This window comes from Acyrthosiphon pisum, chromosome A2 (assembly GCF_005508785.2).
Source record: "Acyrthosiphon pisum isolate AL4f chromosome A2, pea_aphid_22Mar2018_4r6ur, whole genome shotgun sequence".
Lineage (NCBI taxonomy): Eukaryota > Metazoa > Arthropoda > Insecta > Hemiptera > Aphididae > Acyrthosiphon > Acyrthosiphon pisum.
In genome coordinates this window covers 8,574,830-8,593,582 of record NC_042495.1, presented here as the reverse complement: position 1 = coordinate 8,593,582, position 18,753 = coordinate 8,574,830, and the positions used below count along the sequence as shown (strand labels likewise).

At 30.7% G+C, this 18,753-nt stretch overlaps 1 protein-coding gene across 2 annotated transcripts; it reads left to right on the top strand.

Moving 5' to 3' along the window:
- Positions 1-8,932: 8,932 nt before the first annotated feature.
- On the top strand, positions 8,933-15,342 carry LOC100167426 (serine/arginine repetitive matrix protein 1). Of its 2 annotated transcripts, XM_003242009.4 has the most exons (9): positions 8,933-9,061; positions 10,414-10,637; positions 10,734-10,806; positions 10,891-11,050; positions 12,475-12,623; positions 12,715-13,141; positions 13,216-13,275; positions 13,409-13,913; positions 13,995-15,342. In XM_003242009.4, the coding sequence occupies exons 1-9, from the start codon at positions 9,019-9,021 to the stop codon at positions 14,148-14,150; spliced, it is 1,797 nt and encodes a 598-aa protein (XP_003242057.1). In that variant the 5' UTR covers positions 8,933-9,018; the 3' UTR covers positions 14,151-15,342. The 2 variants fall into 2 exon arrangements, with proteins under 2 accessions (XP_003242057.1, XP_016656999.1); XM_016801510.2 differs by lacking the exon at positions 13,216-13,275 and having other exon boundaries at positions 8,934-9,061.
- The last annotated feature ends 3,411 nt before the right edge of the window (positions 15,343-18,753 follow it).

Genomic DNA, 18,753 nt, shown 5'->3' with positions numbered 1-18,753 from the left:
CCTTTGGCTATTTAATTTGAAAAACATATATTTGAATTCCGTAATCTCTTTTCTAGATATATAGGAATATGTGGATCTATGATCTTTAGTATTGTTTAATTAGTATTATAGTACCAGAATAATTTTCTTTTTTTTTTTTTCAAAATTCACTTTTACTTTTGAATTACTAAAAAAAAAAAAATCGCTTCCTACAAAACACACAAAAAGCGGAGAAATTGTTATGTTTTTTTCGAAATTGAAATTGGATTTCTGGAATTGTATTTTTTTCCGCTTATTGATCTAATCGCACGAAAAAACTACCAGCTTTCAACAGTCCTAATATAGTCTTATATTTTTGTTAGTAAATTTTAATAATATTCGAACCAAAAATGGAATGTTTTGTTTACAACACATTTTGATATAATGATAATAAATAATAATATTGATGAATACATTAACCTATGGTTTACAATAATATTAATACATTGTTATATTTAAATGTAGCCAATGTAGGTACCATACTTGTTAACATAAATATAATATAGTTATAAAACGAGTAGTAGATACACTTTATGAACAAAGGGGTCATAATTAGATATTCTAGCATTTCAAAGGCTAGAGAAAAAAAATGAAGTGCCCCCCCTCAACATTTTTTTCTGGCTACGGCACTGGTTTACACGGTATGTCTGCAGTAGTTATCTTCAGTCTATACGTACTGAATTAAACCAGGCAAACAATTGGCAAATCGAAATTTGTCTAATATTTTACTGTTGTAATTTAAGTCTTTAAGTATAAATTTCCTAGTAAAATACGCGGTATAATAATATATTAATAGCGTTTCCGTTTTGCAAAATTTACCACACCGTAGTGTTAACTGCAAATTTATTGCTATCTTTTTTGCGCATTATTAATTATGTAGGCGGTGTTCACTGTTCGCCGCTCGGGATATGCTCACATTAATTATTATGCGACTCCGGACTCAATATTTACGAAACTGATATTCTTGTCACAGCTGATGTTAAGGCGTTGTAAAAGTCATTTTTGAGTGTTGAATACTGCTGTAGCCTTGTAGGTCAGAATTCTGTAATATGTGATCTATACCAATAATAATTAGTGTTTAAATTATTTGCATTTGATTTAGTACATACATTAAAAATATTATACTCATAGGTAATTGTTGACAACATATTTTTCAAATATTCTAAGTTTAAAGAATTTTGTCTACTACTCATTTTATTATCAATATGTATGAATGTTTTTTGTTGTTGTATTTGTAACATAATATACTACATAGGTACGCATTATTCAAAATAAATACAATCGATGTCATTGCACATTATAGTATCATTACGTATAATTATAATTTTTTATAGTCATTTTTCAGTAGACTACACTATAGGTAGCATAATACGCATTTTGAAAGTAAATTAAATAAATTATAACTTTGTAACAAAAATTTATTAATTTTACCGGATTTCTAAGAAATAGTCTATTTTCTGTGATTGATGCATTAAAATCAATGTTAGGTAACATAATATGACAACTGACAAGTATATAAAGCAAGTAGGTAAAATCGCAAAGGTAAAGCACTAGAGCCGTATAGACATTTATTTTTCCTATAGGTACGTATATTATGGTATATCAATAATAAAAATATTATATTTTCAATGTACCGTTTTAATTTTCAAGGAAGGATTTGTCGACTGTCGAGCGTCATATTTCAATTGTAGAATTTAATGGTTATTATTACAACTTCGCGTTGTGAAACGTTGTTATTATGTTTATTATACGAAACGTCAAGTTATCTTACTATAACAATTCGTATTGCTTCAAAGGAAGTGGCAATTTTTACTCGTTTCGCTTGGTGTTTATGCGGAACTTTTACGCTTCTATATTGTACATGCACGTAAAACGTAATCATGGCGCATTCGAGACGGTCGGAACTCAGATTTCAGAATACGTATATTCAATGTGGTTGACGAATACGGTTAAATAAAAGTTAAATCGATATGTCGTGTTGCCGTGTGATTATAATAACAACGCGGAAGGCCGAAGCGCAATACTCGTCGTTAAACGCGCGCGGCACCTAAACAGCAAGTCTGCTGTGTTGCAGTATCTATAATCTATACACTGTTTTAATTAACGAGGACAGTGTAATAATAATAAAAACGCCAAACTCGTGAGTATATGGTATGTAACTAGGTTGTAAAGAAAAAAATACACCCAACATCGATGAACGTCGTCGATTGGGACCGAAAAGATATTATAATACACTCGATAAGTAAGGTCGAGACGTACAATATAATATATAGGACCGTCGTCGAAGTGGGCGAGGACGAGATGGAATGCCGGGATGGGGTTTGGTTTTGAAAAACAAGCCGTAAACAATTTAAGTACGTCGATTCTACTCGACTACTCACTCGGCGTCTCGGCCCGTCGCAGCAGCATCAATTATATCTGGGGAGCGCGATGTGGTATACGATGCCTCCTCTGCAACTTACGACCGTCATCCGCGAGAAAGTCGTTTTTGTTTTTGTTAAATAAACCATTACAAACTCGTCACAATAATAATATAACAAAATAATATAATATAATTATACACAGGATGTTTAGAATATATTATGTTTAGGACACGTATATTAAGTTTCTAGACACACCCCATGCGTATATAATACGAAATATATAATATAAATAATATAATAATATATACTATTCAGCATTTGACGTTAACACTCGCGGATGTTTAAATGTTTATGACCGGGGTAACAATAACTATAATGAGATGCGCTTGTACATAATTTTATATTATCATAAATACTACTATACTAATAGGATCGCTCGATCGCGTGTCTGCACACTTGTCTTTGCGGACTATAGAGTAAGGAGACAGGATGACGGCAAGCTGCGTGTAACGACAGTGTCATTTCAAAGGTTTCGATATTATATTGCACGTGTAAATAGCAAACGTCGAAACAATATAAAAAGTCCTTTCCACGAGAATAGCTACAGGATGCAGTCATGCAGATACTAGTTATTGTGCCTTGTCCACGATCATGCACCATAATATACTGTAGTCAATTTAGACTATAGCTAAACAACTATAGTATTAAACATATTCTAATAATTCAATGACTAAACATATTATATCATGTACAAGAATTTTAACAAATCTCAATTCATATCTTAAACTAATAAGATAAACTGAAAAATATACTATACAGAAACTAGAGAGTAGGTAGGTACTTAACATTTTGTAGCAGAGATTAAAAAAACTATAATTAGCAAATATCTGAAAGTACATTAATTGGTTCTTATTGAATTTTATCCATTGAACTCTGCAATAAAACCAATATTTAAATACTATAGGTACGATGAGTAACCTATTATATAGGTATATATTATTAGAGATATTGGGAATGATTTATTTAGGTTACCTGGTTAGATTAGGTTCTAGCGATGCTTATTTTGTACCGTTTAATTTAATATCAAACATTTATTTTGCATGCATTATTTGGTTTTTAAGGGAATTTTTATTTTCAATAACATTTTTTATGATTTTAAATGCATTGTTTATGAAAATTAAAATTAAAAAATGTTATTTCTGGGTTTGAATGGAATTTTATATAATATTATATTCTACGCAAACAATTAATATTTATCTAATCATTATCTAATCTTGAATTTGAAATTCCAAGCAAGTAATAAAATCAAAACGGGCTAAAAGGTTATTCACTATATACCTGTACATTGGTACCTACCTATTTAATACTTTTATAATCACTGAATAGACATTAATCAAATTCAGCTTCATCAAATCAATTAAATCAAAATTAATAATTGAAATAATATTTTTGAACTTCCGTCTACAATGCATATTAAATGTCGATGTATTTGTAACTTAATTTGTCATGGTCATAAAATATGCATTTTTATATGAAATTTTTTTGGGCATACAATTCTGGCAGCCCTATTTTGTATTCATGACATTACTATACAGTGCTTGTACTGTTCAGTGTGTCTTTCACTCTTTTGACCTTGCCGTGGTCTACTCCCAGGTCCCAATCGAGTTTTAATTTCTTAGGATTTTTGACGAACACGTAAAATACGTTTGTCTCTATAATATTATATATCAATATATTAATATATTATTAGCAATTTCGTATCATCATGGTTAGGTTTAGGTAATAGGTATGTTAAACGTGCGTGGAAACAAATAAAGGAGCGCACAGAGGATTGGAAATAATAAAAAAAACAGCGAGGAGGCGGTGTAGGCGCAAAAAATATAGGAAAAAACAGGCGCGGGTAGTAAAAAATATGTTTTGGCGACAAGGTCAACGCGACGCCGCCAAAGCCGGTCGACCGGCCGATCGTCGCGTCGCCGTTGCCGAGCAAAAACACGCGCGGGCGCACTGTTCTCAAGGTCGCGTTGCGTCGTGCGTAGCAGCAACAGCAGCGCACAGTGTAACGACGACGATCGGCCCGACGACGGCGACACTCCCCCGGCGGGACAGGCCCGTTTTCGGTCTTACGTCATTGACGCCTCGGCGGCGGCCACTCTTCTCCTTATTTGGTATCGGTCACACACGTATATTATGATATACAATAATAATAATAATAGTATGCGTAGTACGTGCGTGCCGTGTGTCCTTTCCAATGGAGAAAAACGGAGGCAACTCCATATCGGCATCAGAACGCGTTACCGCGCACATTAGCTTCCTATATTTATTTATTATTTTCATGTTTTATTCTTCTTCTACTCTCCGCGAGACGATGAGATTTTCCCATATTTTTCATACAAACCCGCTTGCTAAATATTATAATAATATTTGTACATGTTTACAACCTGCAGCAACGCGCGTGCGCAGAACTACAGTTCCGCAGACGGTAACTGTATTTGTGTCCCCTTCAAATTGGGCCCTCTCCTAATAAGACGAGTATAACGTAAATAAATTGTTGTTTTATAAAAAAATTATTTGGTAACAACAGATAAAAAACGGCCCAATTACAAAATGTCAGGAGGTGCACAGACATATCAGCTGGCACGCCTATATGTAATATGTTAAAAACTGTAGTCACGATTTTGTTGCTTATAATAATGTAATACATAATTTAGCACCTATATATATAGTAATTATAATCATTATTGATTATTATTATTATTAATAATTGTTTAGCATGACGAAGTTGAACGATTTATCATAATATCGGTGGTTAGGTTCAACACGAACGCCTGTTAGTGATTTATTGCACGCGAAAAGAAGCGATAGCAAAATCCCTAAATTTGATGTCCAATATTATTGTTATTAATTATTGTTGGTTGCGCTGCTTAAATATAGTGATTTAATGATGATTTTAGTGATGTCTGATCGTTTTTGCGGACTATTATGCGTCTATACACTTATACACTGTAACCATATTTATTTTTCTGCAGTGCTACGTTAATTAGTGGCAATAAGAATTGCAGTAGCCACGGGTATCAAATTTTCGGGATGTATAACCCCTTTTAAGGAGTGTCATTTTACCATAGATATTGTCTACGTCCTACAAAATTATTAAAAAACAAGATTCCTATAAACGTTGGTCGAAATTATATAAAAACTTTTTTTTACGTGTTTACACCAAACAGAAATGTCATCATTGGTGAATATAATTGTTATTAAGCGATGGAATTTCATAAAGTGTCATCAAAGCCAAACATTGTAGTTAGGTATAATATAATATTATGAATTATGATTCCGGCCACGATATATATCTACAGCATCGTCGTTGGTATTTTACTCGAGATAGGTAGCTATATAATAGTTGGTAGGTATAGGTACACAGCCTATACATCTCACTGGTAGTCTGCTTTGCACAATGTTTTTGTCGAGTCATTTTTAAACAATAGCCATTTACATAATTTAGAATTACTATACCGTATATACCTATATAATATATTCATCTTATTTTTATAATGGACCATTAATGTCTATAATATATTTGGTATATTAAGAGAATACGCCCTTCGACAAAAATGTCCCACTTGTTATATGTAAAAATAATATATTTTTGAACAACGAAAACAAAGAGAACAAAATAAATAAATACTACTGCATGCGCTCCTGCAGGCTGCAGGCTCCAAATGCAGAATAGATTCATATTGGATTATGTCCAAAATATTAAGTATGAAGGATATTTGAACCCACAATACCATAAACGCAGTGAAGGTATCAGTTTGTTTGTTTTTTCTTCACATTTTTGATCATATTAGGCAAAAAGGTCACTCGTTTTAGAATGCCTGTATAGTTTATGATGAACTGCACATCAATGACATTATTATAGAGGTATTTAAGTTACAAGGTACTTTAAGTTACATTTTGTATGAATATTTATAAATTATAAGCAACTCAAGTCTAAAATTAGGTACCTACAATTTCTTATATATTATATATCTTCTATATAGTATAAATTAAAAATTATTGCACTTGTGAGAATAATTTATCTGTGCCCCCGCTATTGCAGAATGTTGATGTTATGACGAGTCGATCATCTATTTATCTATTTATCATATTATTACAAAATAATAAGGTTGGCTCAAGGCCAGTTCTTCATTCATCAGAAAACTTCCCAGTTATTTATATATTACCTATATGTATATATATAACCTACTACAACAATAAGAAATAAATACAAACAGATTACAGAACAAATCAAACCATTAAAAAAGCCAGACAATAGATAGTGGTGTACTTATTGTGTGTAGTGTATTATTTATTTAAAAACAATAATCGTTAAAATAAGAACATGAAGTTTTCTTAAAATATGAAAAAAAAATGTATTCAATACATTTGACATATTATTTCAGTAATAGTTAGAAGTTAAAACAACATAATAATATAGATAAATAGACAATAGTTATAGTATTTTTTTTTTTTTTGACCTAATCCCGGCATCCATGGCCATTAGCTGTATTGGTTTTGAACGTTTTAATGTCGGTAGGGGTGAGGGGTGGGACACGTGTGTGTTGGGGTTGGCAGACTTTTTGATCAGGCACCCGTAGATATCTGCCATGCCCGGATGGGGGATGGCGGCATTTGTTCTCCAGACACCGTGACTTGCCCGAAGAAAAATGCCACCCGTGACCAAGGAATCGAGCCGGCGTCGGCTGCGTCACAACCGACGCCTTAGACCGCTCGGCCACTCCATCTCCCTGTCATAGTACTATATTACATTTCAAGATCTTGGTAATAAATTGTAAATTGTATAGAACAATAATTATGCCAGAATTTATCAACTTCTTGTCTTATTTCCAAGTCTATAGGTACTTTAAATAAAATATACATTTATAACCATAAGCAATATAAAATTAAAAAAAAATAATATTATAATATTTTGTGAACATTTAAATTCTTTAGGTTATAATTTTCTGAATAAATTGCGTAAAAATAACTAAAATTGATTATCATCAGCCTGCATATATGCTATTATATATCTAAATATTGAAATTATTTTCATAAATTTTCATTAGATTTTTCAAACATCTTTAAACAAGTTTAAGCTTTAAATAAAAAAAAAAACCAACTATCTAAATTAAATTGTCAATCGTATGATCTACAATGAGCGTGTATACTTTTTTTAGCTTCTACAGTCTACCTTTAATGTCCTAAAATAAGTGGTCAGTGTGACATCATGAGAACATAAATAACAAAGTATAAACACTCCATTGTAAAACCAATACAATTTGGGCTATATAAATCCTATCTTAAAATATTTATTTATAGTAAAGTAAATAGGTAATATAAGTTAAATTGATTTATAATTTAATTGGATAAAATTATCCAGAAGCTAATTGAAATATTAAATCTTAAATCACAGATTTTTGTTTTTAATTTAACGAAATTAGAGATTAGTCCAGTCAATCTTGATTCTAGTTACTCACTGGTTACGTATAATATTATGATTTTGAACTCATTTGGTCGTAATAATGTCGTAATATTTATACTTTATAGTCGTATTAAATATTAATGTATTATGCGTTACAAAAATAAACTATGTTATTAAAAATGTTTATTATAAAAATCCTATATACAATATAGGCCAGCTGCTATATGACCTATTTTTTAAATAATTTCTCTGGGCATCATAATAAAACAAACATATTTAATATCAATAAATTGTTTATCTTTTTATGGTTTAAAATCTATGCAACTCATACAGATGCGTGATATTGTATTCAATCGAAATTAAATTATTTTTTTTTACATAATTTTAGGTAGATAAATAATATTTATTATTAAAAAAAATATAATATTATGTATTCATAAAACGGCCAATCATTGAAAAACATTTAAGACCCTGAAATTGGCCTGAACATTCAAACCATTGATTGAGTGTAAGTGAGTACGACGTCACATTATGTGGTAAATATGAACAATTGTAATGTTGCAACAAATGTGTGGAACAAGACATGTATAACCCCAAAAATTTCAACTTTATCTCGTCATTTGTTTAAAACCTGGTATAAAAAAAATAAGTTTATAGTGAATAAATAATATTTATTGTAACAATATAGCTTGTAAATTAATATTTATTACCTAATTAATATTTTATACAAAATAATATGTATTGCAATACTATAATGTTTGTAGATACCAAATAAATATATTGGTTGGTAGTCGGTACTATATACGTAGGTCCGGTATCCGGTAGGTCACTTCCTAAACGAATGCCCATCTCATTTTATACTTAATGCACTTAAATATTTACTATATATACTATATTATATATGTATAGTGATTTATATGCAACTAGGTTTATTATGATAAACAAAAAAAAAACGTCCGAGTCGTTTATATTATTTGAACTAGTTAAAGGTATGAGCCCAGCATTGAACTTTATAAGTCACAAATATTTGTGTATAAAATTTTATACAACATATAAACATATACAAATTATAAATATTCTCACGTACCATTATCATTGTCTTTTATCATAGTGTGCGCCGTGCGGATATGGATTTTCAATAACAGTAATGATTGTCATGTTTCAGGACCTAGAACAATGTATAGCAGACCAAATCAAAATCAAGGCGAAGCGAGACTCGGTTAGTACTTATATAAACTTGCATGCATTAGATTAGTCACGAATTTATCTGTACTTATATGGAATAATGGAATACAAACAATTTATTTAATAATATTGTAGTATTAACTATTAGTCACCTGCAAAGTATGTAGGTACTAATTCCATTAAAGTACACTATAAAGTCTAAAACACATTAGGAATAAGGAACAGTTCTGTATGTTCGATGTACTCATGTTTATATTATTAATGGATTTTTATGAAATAAACATTACAAAATTCATTGAATCCATTATTCGATAAGCCGAGTTTGAGAATTTTTATACGGGTTTTTTAACTGTTATACCTGATAATTTTAGTATAAAAGCTACCAATCGTACGATATTTTGGCGATATGTGTATTTTATTCCCCTCGTAAAAAATATTTGACACTTTAATATGTAAAGGAAACGTCTGGGTTGTAATGCATCCTAATTCCTTGGTGAAGGTATATATAAAAAATAAAAAAACAAATCGTGTTTCATTTCCAACTGCTATTTTTATAACGTTACAGTTTGTTTGAACGTTGACACATTTCGGCTGTCTGGACCGTAGCTAATACTATTAAAAATAGAAACCTGAACAAACATTATATAATTACATAAGGATATTTCACCTTCACAATTGTTATTTTTTCTAAACGACCAATTATAAAAACAAAAAATAACATGTAAAATAATTTTCAACTACCTACTTTACTTGGATATTAATTTATCATAATTCGAGGTTATACTTAATAATATCACGATATTACTATTCTTAGCAGCTACCTAATATATACCTATTACATTATTTATTATATTTATCATTATTTCGTGGAGCACTGGAGTTACCACTCACCAATTCACCATTCGGTATACACTAGCTGTCTCATTCAGATATTATGGTCTCAAGAGAACTAAAAAATTACTTCACCTTCTTGTGAGTAGTGGTATATTCACCGTTTAGTCTCCCCTCCTACCAACATCACACACATATCAATAAAATATTTTCATTTTTATTTATTTTTGAATTTTTTTTGCCCTGATACTTGCATTTCCAAAAAATACTTGAATTTGATTACAATATAGATAGTATTATAGCCGCAAAATGAACATTCTGAGAATTTAAACTTTAAGTATCAATATATTATACCTACCTATAAATTATAATTTAATAAATGTACTGCAATTTCAATAAACCTCTCACTTGAGAATAGTAATGTTCAGATTATTAAATATTCCGGGAATAACACCTTGACACTGTTATATTTAATAGGTTACGACGTACGCGCATAGCTGCCTTACAACGTATAATTACTAATTAGTTCAAACTTGAACATTTATTATTGTTTAGAACTGTTACTGGACGACTTACAGTCCACTCTTCCGCGTAAAAACCATGGACTCAGTAACACATCGTCAACTGGATACAGAGAAGTTACTAAAAGCACATCAAGGACGATTGGTAACGGTCAAACAGAAATTAACAAGGAATATGAAATCCAATATCTCAATCCAGCCAATAAATCCACAATGCTTAGTGAAAGATTACCCGATCTTCAATCAGTTGACTTGCTGGTGGGAATTAATTAATTAATGACCGCAATCATAATTAAATTATGGATTCATATGTCAATATATTATGTCTTATAAAATAACGTATTAACATTTCAGCGACAGACCAACAATGGAAAAAATTCCGGTTACGAAACGGTTTCGTCTTACCAATATAATAAATCAACAGAAAGTACGCTGATTGTATTGTTTTAATCATATTTCTATTTAAATTACGTGTGTAACGAAATATTTATAATGTGTACCTATGTTATAGGCAAAGGTACATTTCCCAGACAAGAAACGAACAGTGTTAACATGAGACAAAGTATTTCTGAACTTGATTCATTATTAGACGATTTGAATCATGCTCAGAGAGTTGGATTTTCAAACTCCGGAGTTAATAGACATGAAATAACAACTAATGAGTCCGGAATGTAAGTTAATTTAAATATTTGAATTACTCTAGGCTTGATGCCTTTTTAATTGGATATTTGGATATTCTATAACTCATAATAGCAATGCCCTAACCAGGCATTTATGAGATGATTGTATACGAGTTGGGCCACAAAATAAAAATCTTTAACTAGTTGGGTCCGGATTTGTTTCGGTAATATATAGAAGTTGTGTATGACATTGCAATATTTTTATAAAAAGCACACACAAAAAAAAAGCGTAGAGTGTTAGTAATTATCTAACTATCGAAGGAAGTGGGATCAATTTTTGTGAGATAGGTCTTAACATGGTGTGTAAAAAAACATTTAAATATATGTCATTGAATATAACAATGGTTGGTAAGGCAATTTAAGACCCCAGAAATATATTTTCATTGGAGCCCTAAATTCCTAGTTGGGCCATTGCAACGAACAGACAACAATGTCTATACCTACCTATACTGCGTATAGTATGCTTACCAGCTACCAAAAACCATTCGGGAACCATCAAACAGTTTGCAGTATACTGTATAGTATAGGCATCTAAAATAATCCAGAAATTAAATTGTAATTTGTATACTATAATCTATAGTAGTCTGTAAGTAATAATAAGTATCCCAAGCGTTAGGGCACTAACTCCGGTAGTACCAATAGAATTGAGCTTTTGTATCTAAATAATAATGTGCCAAATAAAAGTGCAAAATTAAATTAAATTATCTGGTATAATTAAAACCCACTATACTTAAATTGATAACTAACTTTCTGCTTTAAATTTCATATTTGATTTTAAGATTATAGGTATACTCAATTAATTAAAACAATGATTTTTAAAATATTGTAAATTGAAATGTACCTAGGTACTTAATTAATTGGCGATTAATGGCAATTAATAATGTCTAAACATATAAACTATACCTATATTAACTAATTTTATTATTTGTATTAAATTTTAATTATTCTATTTGATATAATACGCTTTAACATAAGCAACAGTTTTTTTGTATCTAATATATTTTATTGATTCGTTGCGTCATAAAAACTATGTTAAATTGTTTATCGCCTTTAGGCATCAAATATTATTATACTCATATAAAAAATATTGTCAATAATATATTACTTTACCCACTTAATTTAAAACTTAATCTTTTTTGTTATTTTTATTTTGAAACTAATTGTTCAAATCAAGTGGTTAAATAATTATAGGTACTACAGGCAATAGCTAATAATTCATTTGTGCTTTACGCTTATTAGTTGTTACAAAGGTAATTTTTTTCTCGCGTTTTTGGGTTTAGTTTGAGTTATATTTTGCGCTTATCGGCGATAGCCCCCAACTCGTATCTGCCGTAGGGATACCATCGTGGAAATGGGTGATGGCTTATTGATTTCTGTAACTTTACTTACATATCTATTTGTCAAACTATTAACAGTGAGCCATTAAGGAGCAGTACGCCATATAAACAGCAATATAGTAAACACGAAGAACATAGGTATGGAAGTCTTAATCGATCTAAAATGCCAGGGACCAGTGAGGTGGTTTCCACCTACGAAACGTCGACAACAAATGGAGAACCTTTAGGTGAAACATTTTGTACTAAAAATTAAAACCCCAAGGGGTATAAGTATTAGGTACTGTGCGTGATACTCATGAATATTATTCTATAAATCAGATTTAGATTTGACCGATTCTCCACGTAGTTATACCAAGTTGCTTCAAAACCAATCTCCGGGTAACTATCAGACCTCGGTTTATTCAAAAGAAACTACGAAAAAAATAATACCGGGTACCACAACTTATTCGACGTACCAAAAATTCGGTTCACCTACAACGGACCCAGGTCAATCCAAAGTGTACAACTATTCAGAAGAATATCGCACTGATAGTAGAAATCGTTCGTTGAGAGATTTGCCACCGTCTCCTCGTCCGCATAGATCTTCATCTCCGCGTTCACCGTCACCGCACCGTTCGCCGTCGCCCATGTCGTTTGCTCAACCACCAGAACCTAGAAACTACTCGAGTAGTCATACTTATACGAATAGGACAACGTCACCTCAGTCGGTACAGAAGTTTAGTCCTTCCGATCCAAGCAGAATCAAGTGAGTATTACGAATTTAGTTTACTTAATATAAAATATTATTTCGGGGGATTGTAATGAGTGTGTATGTCGCAGCGAAGAGGTGACCTGGGTCGCTCATGCCACGCCCCCTGTAACCCGCCGTTTCCCCGTGAGGTTAGTAAGCGTTTTGGAGGTTAATATTGTGATCGTACGTGAGGTTCATAGTTGTGTTCAGGGAATGTGACGTGAACAAATAATTTGTTAATACAATAAATTACCTAATTATGCAACATCGTTTTTTTTACAGCGTGGATAATAACTTAACTTCGCCGCCTGGCCAGACGGTTTACTCGTATAAGTATTCGAGCGAGACCAGAGAGAACACAAAATATGGACAGCCAAATGGGTACACAAAACCTATACATCAAGAACAGTTGCCACTACGCCATTCGCCGTTCCCAAGAGACGAGGCTGACACACCTGGACTCCAAAATCCACCGAAACGGTTGGATGACTTGATGGCATCGTTTGGTGACAGAACAGATTACACAAACTACCACAGTAATAGAGAATACCACTCGAACGTCAAGGATTACCAGACCAAGTCTAAAGAATACGAACACGACAAGGCAGCAGAATACACGATTCCGATTAAGAAGCCACATCCCGATAATCTAGCTCCTGAAAATAAAGGCCCTGAGAAATTGACGGAAGTTAAAGAAACTGAAGTGACTCAGTCGGTCGCGGGCCCACCAGTTTTTTATCCCCCCGGATCAACAACGTTTGTAAAGAAAGAAGAAGTAATGCAACAGGTATATTATAATCGTTTTTATAATCAAACATAATCTGTTATCGCTCCATCTATAATATACTTATTTATTCATGTCCTACAGCAAGGTCAATTTGGTCAGGGACAAATGAAAGCCAAGGCCAAAGGAATGTACAAGTACAAAAGCAAAAGCAAGTCAAAGGAAAAACAAAGTTCTGGAGCAACAATGGTGCCAGTATGTTTGCCAATGTGCTGTGCCATGCCATGTGTTATCATGTAACCTAAGACATTATATTTATATAACTTTATTAATTTATAATTATTTACTAGACATAAATAATGAACAGAAAAGAATTTTATGGTGGCCTATTAAACTAATTGTCCTAAAAGTAAAATTACTTAAATACACGTGGTATATTGTTCAAATACCTAGGTCATAATATTATAATAAAAACATTTTAAACTCTGAAAATAAATATTTGAACATGATATACAATTCAATAAATTGTAGTTAGTAGGTACAGCGGGTATTCTCATTAATTACTACAAAGTTGTAATTTAAAATGTTTTTTTTAATATTATAATATTATCATCCGGGTACCTATATTTTTACTAAATTTTTATTTTATACCGAATAAATATCAGAATATTACATATGTATTAATTGTTATAAATACCAATTTACCTGTATGTTTTAAACTTAAACACTTTTAACATACAACTAACCTTGCTGTAAGCTTATTTATTATTTGTATTTGATTATTATTAATGTATTTTTTAAGATACAGACGATTATTAATTTATATAATAATGTGTGTATGTATAAATTGAACACAATTTACATGGCTCTATTTTTAATTGGTCTAATAAAATAACAGATGTAGATTATAGGTTCAAGATAAAAGGATTCACCATTTCACATTTAATTATTTTGATTACAAATGTAATAAATAATAATGTTAATATACTATTGATAAATAACATACAATTATTTTATAAAGTACTCTCATATTACTTATACTAGTTACTAGCTACTTAAGTTCTTGAACCACAAATTTAATAGTTTCGTGTCAAGTGTTCTGGTGTAAATGGTGTAATATATTATGTAGGGACCTATTAATTATTAGGTATATAAAAAAAAACGTTCAACCACTACAAAATTGAATGTAACACACGGCTAAATCACAGCTACATTTCAGTATTCCAACAAACCACGACACGCTGTAATGTTTATAATATGACCATTGACCATAATATTATATTCAATTCATGTTTTTTTTTTCATTATTATTTAATAATACATATTTACATGACTTAACAAAAATGCATATTATTATATATTATACATTTATACATAGCAAACGTATTCATTTTGTATATTTCTAACGATAACTAGAGGCTAGAAGAATGTTATTTATTCATGTAATAAATTAGCGTGTAAAATATAATTTTTACGATTTGATCAAGTTTAATTGAATTTTATTTTGATAAATGTTTCAGTTGTTTGGCGCGCACGATTTGTACCTAAAAATTAATTTGTACTGTTGTCAAATTTTGTTAAAATTATATTGATGTTGAATAATTGTTATACTACATAATATAATCATACGAATTAAAGATATTTTACTTTTTTTGTTCTTTTATATACACAAATAAATAGGTATTAAGTAATACGTATGATTGTATGAGGTACAGTGTTTTATAAGCTATAAATTGTTAAGTATAAATTATCAGGCTGCACATTCTTATAATGGATATTATCTATAAGTCAATTAGGATTAACAGTTGTCAATGAATTAAAATGTATGCTGACAGTGGCGTAACTTGTAGTGAATTTTTGGCAAAGATAAATTAAGAATACTTTTTACCTTTTATATTTAAAAACATAGGAAGGAGAGAGCCCTTCGAACAAGTTACCAATATTAAACCTATGCATGCGGTCATGTGGAGATATGTGTTTTAACTTTTAAATTGTATAATCTATATATATAAAAATGAATGACGTATGTATGTCTGTCTGTGTGTCCATATTACCATTTACCATGGCAATCATTTATATATTATTTTGAGATTTCCGATGAAATTTTTTGTATATAAATGTTTGTCATGGTAATATGTTAAACATATTATTCATATAGAGTTGACATTTTTAATGGGCAACGAAGTGCACGGGATCAGCTAGTATACTATAAATTATAGCTTAAATTAGAAGGGTGGGGGGCAAACTGACAAATCAATATACCTAATAATGGGGGTGAAAATCAGGGCAATAATCAGGGGTGAAACTTGCTTGCCCTGTTGCCCCTCTGATTACGCCTATAATGTTATATGTACTTAGTTGTAGCCTGTAAGACGATGCAATAAGCAGCCAGAGAGTACTGATGGGTAGTAAAAACCCAGTTGATAGGACATTCATATCCCATCCTTTTCTTCAAAATAAAGAGGAGCATCTCGATTGAAAATATTTTCCATGTACCTAAAGAAGTTCATAATTGCATTTAAATCGTCAACACAATTTGTCATTACTCATTAGCCGTACCTATTATACAGTATACATATTCAAGAAATTTAGTATTATAATCAATGATCGAAACCTGTTTAACCGGTTTTCCAAAAAACTGGTTAAAACCGTGGTTTTCTGAACACCGGAACTAGAACCGGAACCAAAAGCTTTAAAACACCGGTTAAAAAAACCGTAACCGAAACCTAAGACCTTAAAAAACCGTTCTTGTACCGTTCTTGAAAAACCGATTAAAATTTAAAACTAATGTCGGTTTCTTTGAATTTCATAAAGTTAATTATATTATTTGTAATTCTAGTATTTTTATACGAAGAAATTATTATGTTCAGATTTATTGATAAAAATCCCGATGCAATTACTGAGTATTACGAAATATTAATATATATATTATTACTAAACTTATGATTCAAAATTGCAAATACAAATAATATAGTGTATTGTTATTGTAATATACAATTAAATATTAATGTAATCGAATAATGATCTCAACCATTGATAATATAACAACATAATATTATGTCAAATGCAAAAGTAGCTGGTGCGAGGCACCTAAACTAGGTACGAAATATTCAAGTTAATAACACGAAATTAGTTCTGCAGAACGTAAATTTGTTATATCGTATATATTGTACACTAATTATACAAAGTAGCCATATTTCAGGGCTTTAGACTCGGCCCTTATAATAGTTAATAGATAATAAAAATCGAGTCTACAGTAATTAGACAGGAAAATAAAATGGACATTTTTAAAAACCGTTCTTTAAACCGATAAAATATTTGAAAAACCTTTTTTGAAACCGGAACCAAAACCAAAAAATTTTAAAAACCTATCTTAAAACCTAAATCAAAACCATAACATATAGAAAACCGTTCTCAAGAACTAAAACCGTAAGTCGTAACCATTAAAATTTGAAACGGTTTCGATTACTGATTATATTTAACCATATCTATGTTTAGATATTTTCATATGGTACCTAAGCTTTTTTTTTAAATATTGAGTCGAAAAATTCTAAAGGAATTTAAGTTTTATATAATTATCAAACTTGTAATACAATCATTGTATTGGGTCTTAAAACTGGCAAGTAGCTAAACCACTTCTTCAGGTGTCCAAGTTTTATTCCCCTAAAAAAAAGCCACCCATTAAAGAAACACTAGTTTTAAGCAATATGTTAATATTGGAGTGTGTGTGGGCCGTGGGGAGGGAGGCGTTTGATCAAGAGTGTAAAAAGAGTGTAAATACTTCCACATTCCCCCTTGCCACCCTTATAAAAAAATCTTAGAAGTATCCTTGCATTACATTTTCAAATCTTAAGCGTGTACATTAATATTTTATGAACTTTTAACTACAAAATAATTAGAAAATTTTCAAGAATTTCATGAAAATTCTTACTTTAAATACTCAAAAATAATTGTTGTGGATTTACGATAAATAATTGTCTTTTATAATTCCAGTACCTAATAATAATGTAAGAGGATTCTTTTATTACATTTTCTATCTTTATGACTGAGAATAACCCCCCCCCCCCTCCACAATTATCAACTAAATTCACTTTTATTTCAAAAAGATATTGCAGTTGAAGATTGAATCATTTTTTCTGACTATCAGACTATGTATATATTTTCGATATCAAAATTAGCTATAAATAGCATAAAAAGAGTCTATTTTTAAAATTATTTTATGTTTAGTGAATGCTAATAGGTATGAATATTTTGTGAAAAACTTAAGACTCGGCAGTTGTTAATTTTTTAAGTTACATAAAAAACATAATCGTTTGTCGAAAACTGGTTTTGCATAAAACTTTCCTGTTTTTCTAATTTATCATCGTTTTTCCGATTAATTTGAAAAGTATTAGTAATTTTCTGTTTTGACTTCCCAAAAATTCCAACCATATCCAATTTACAACCAGAAACTACTCTCAGTGTTGAAACTTGAAATTCTAAGCATTGTTGCTGCTCCAAAAGGTGATGATATAGGTGATGCATAATACACTAAATTTACAATCAAAAGATCACGTTTAGTTCCGTAAGTTTAAAAAAAAAAGGTGGGTAAGTGGATGTCGCTCTGCTGTACAGTAGGTTACAAGTGGGTCACTGTATAATGGATAGTATTAAATTTGAATTCAATGATATAATATCACTGTATAAGAAAAACGATTCTGAGCGGAGACGGTTTGTCAGTCTAGGTATTAGACATACCTATTATAGGTATACTTATCCTAAGTATTAAAAAAAAATTGACCTATAATAGGTATCAATAATAAATTCCAAATTAATAATATCACAATATCCATTAGGTAACGCGTTATACATCAACAACAAACCGTGGTACTATCATAGATATATAATAGTATACTTTAGAAGT

Coding starts and splice junctions, on each gene's coding strand:
- LOC100167426 (XM_003242009.4), top strand. CDS start 9,019: ATGTATAGCAGACCAAATCAAAATCAAGGCGAAGCGAGACTCG. Junction 9,062..10,413: donor TCAAGGCGAAGCGAGACTCG/GTTAGTACTTAT, acceptor ATTATTGTTTAG/AACTGTTACTGGACGACTTA. Junction 13,276..13,408: donor ACCCGCCGTTTCCCCGTGAG/GTTAGTAAGCGT, acceptor TTTTTTTTACAG/CGTGGATAATAACTTAACTT.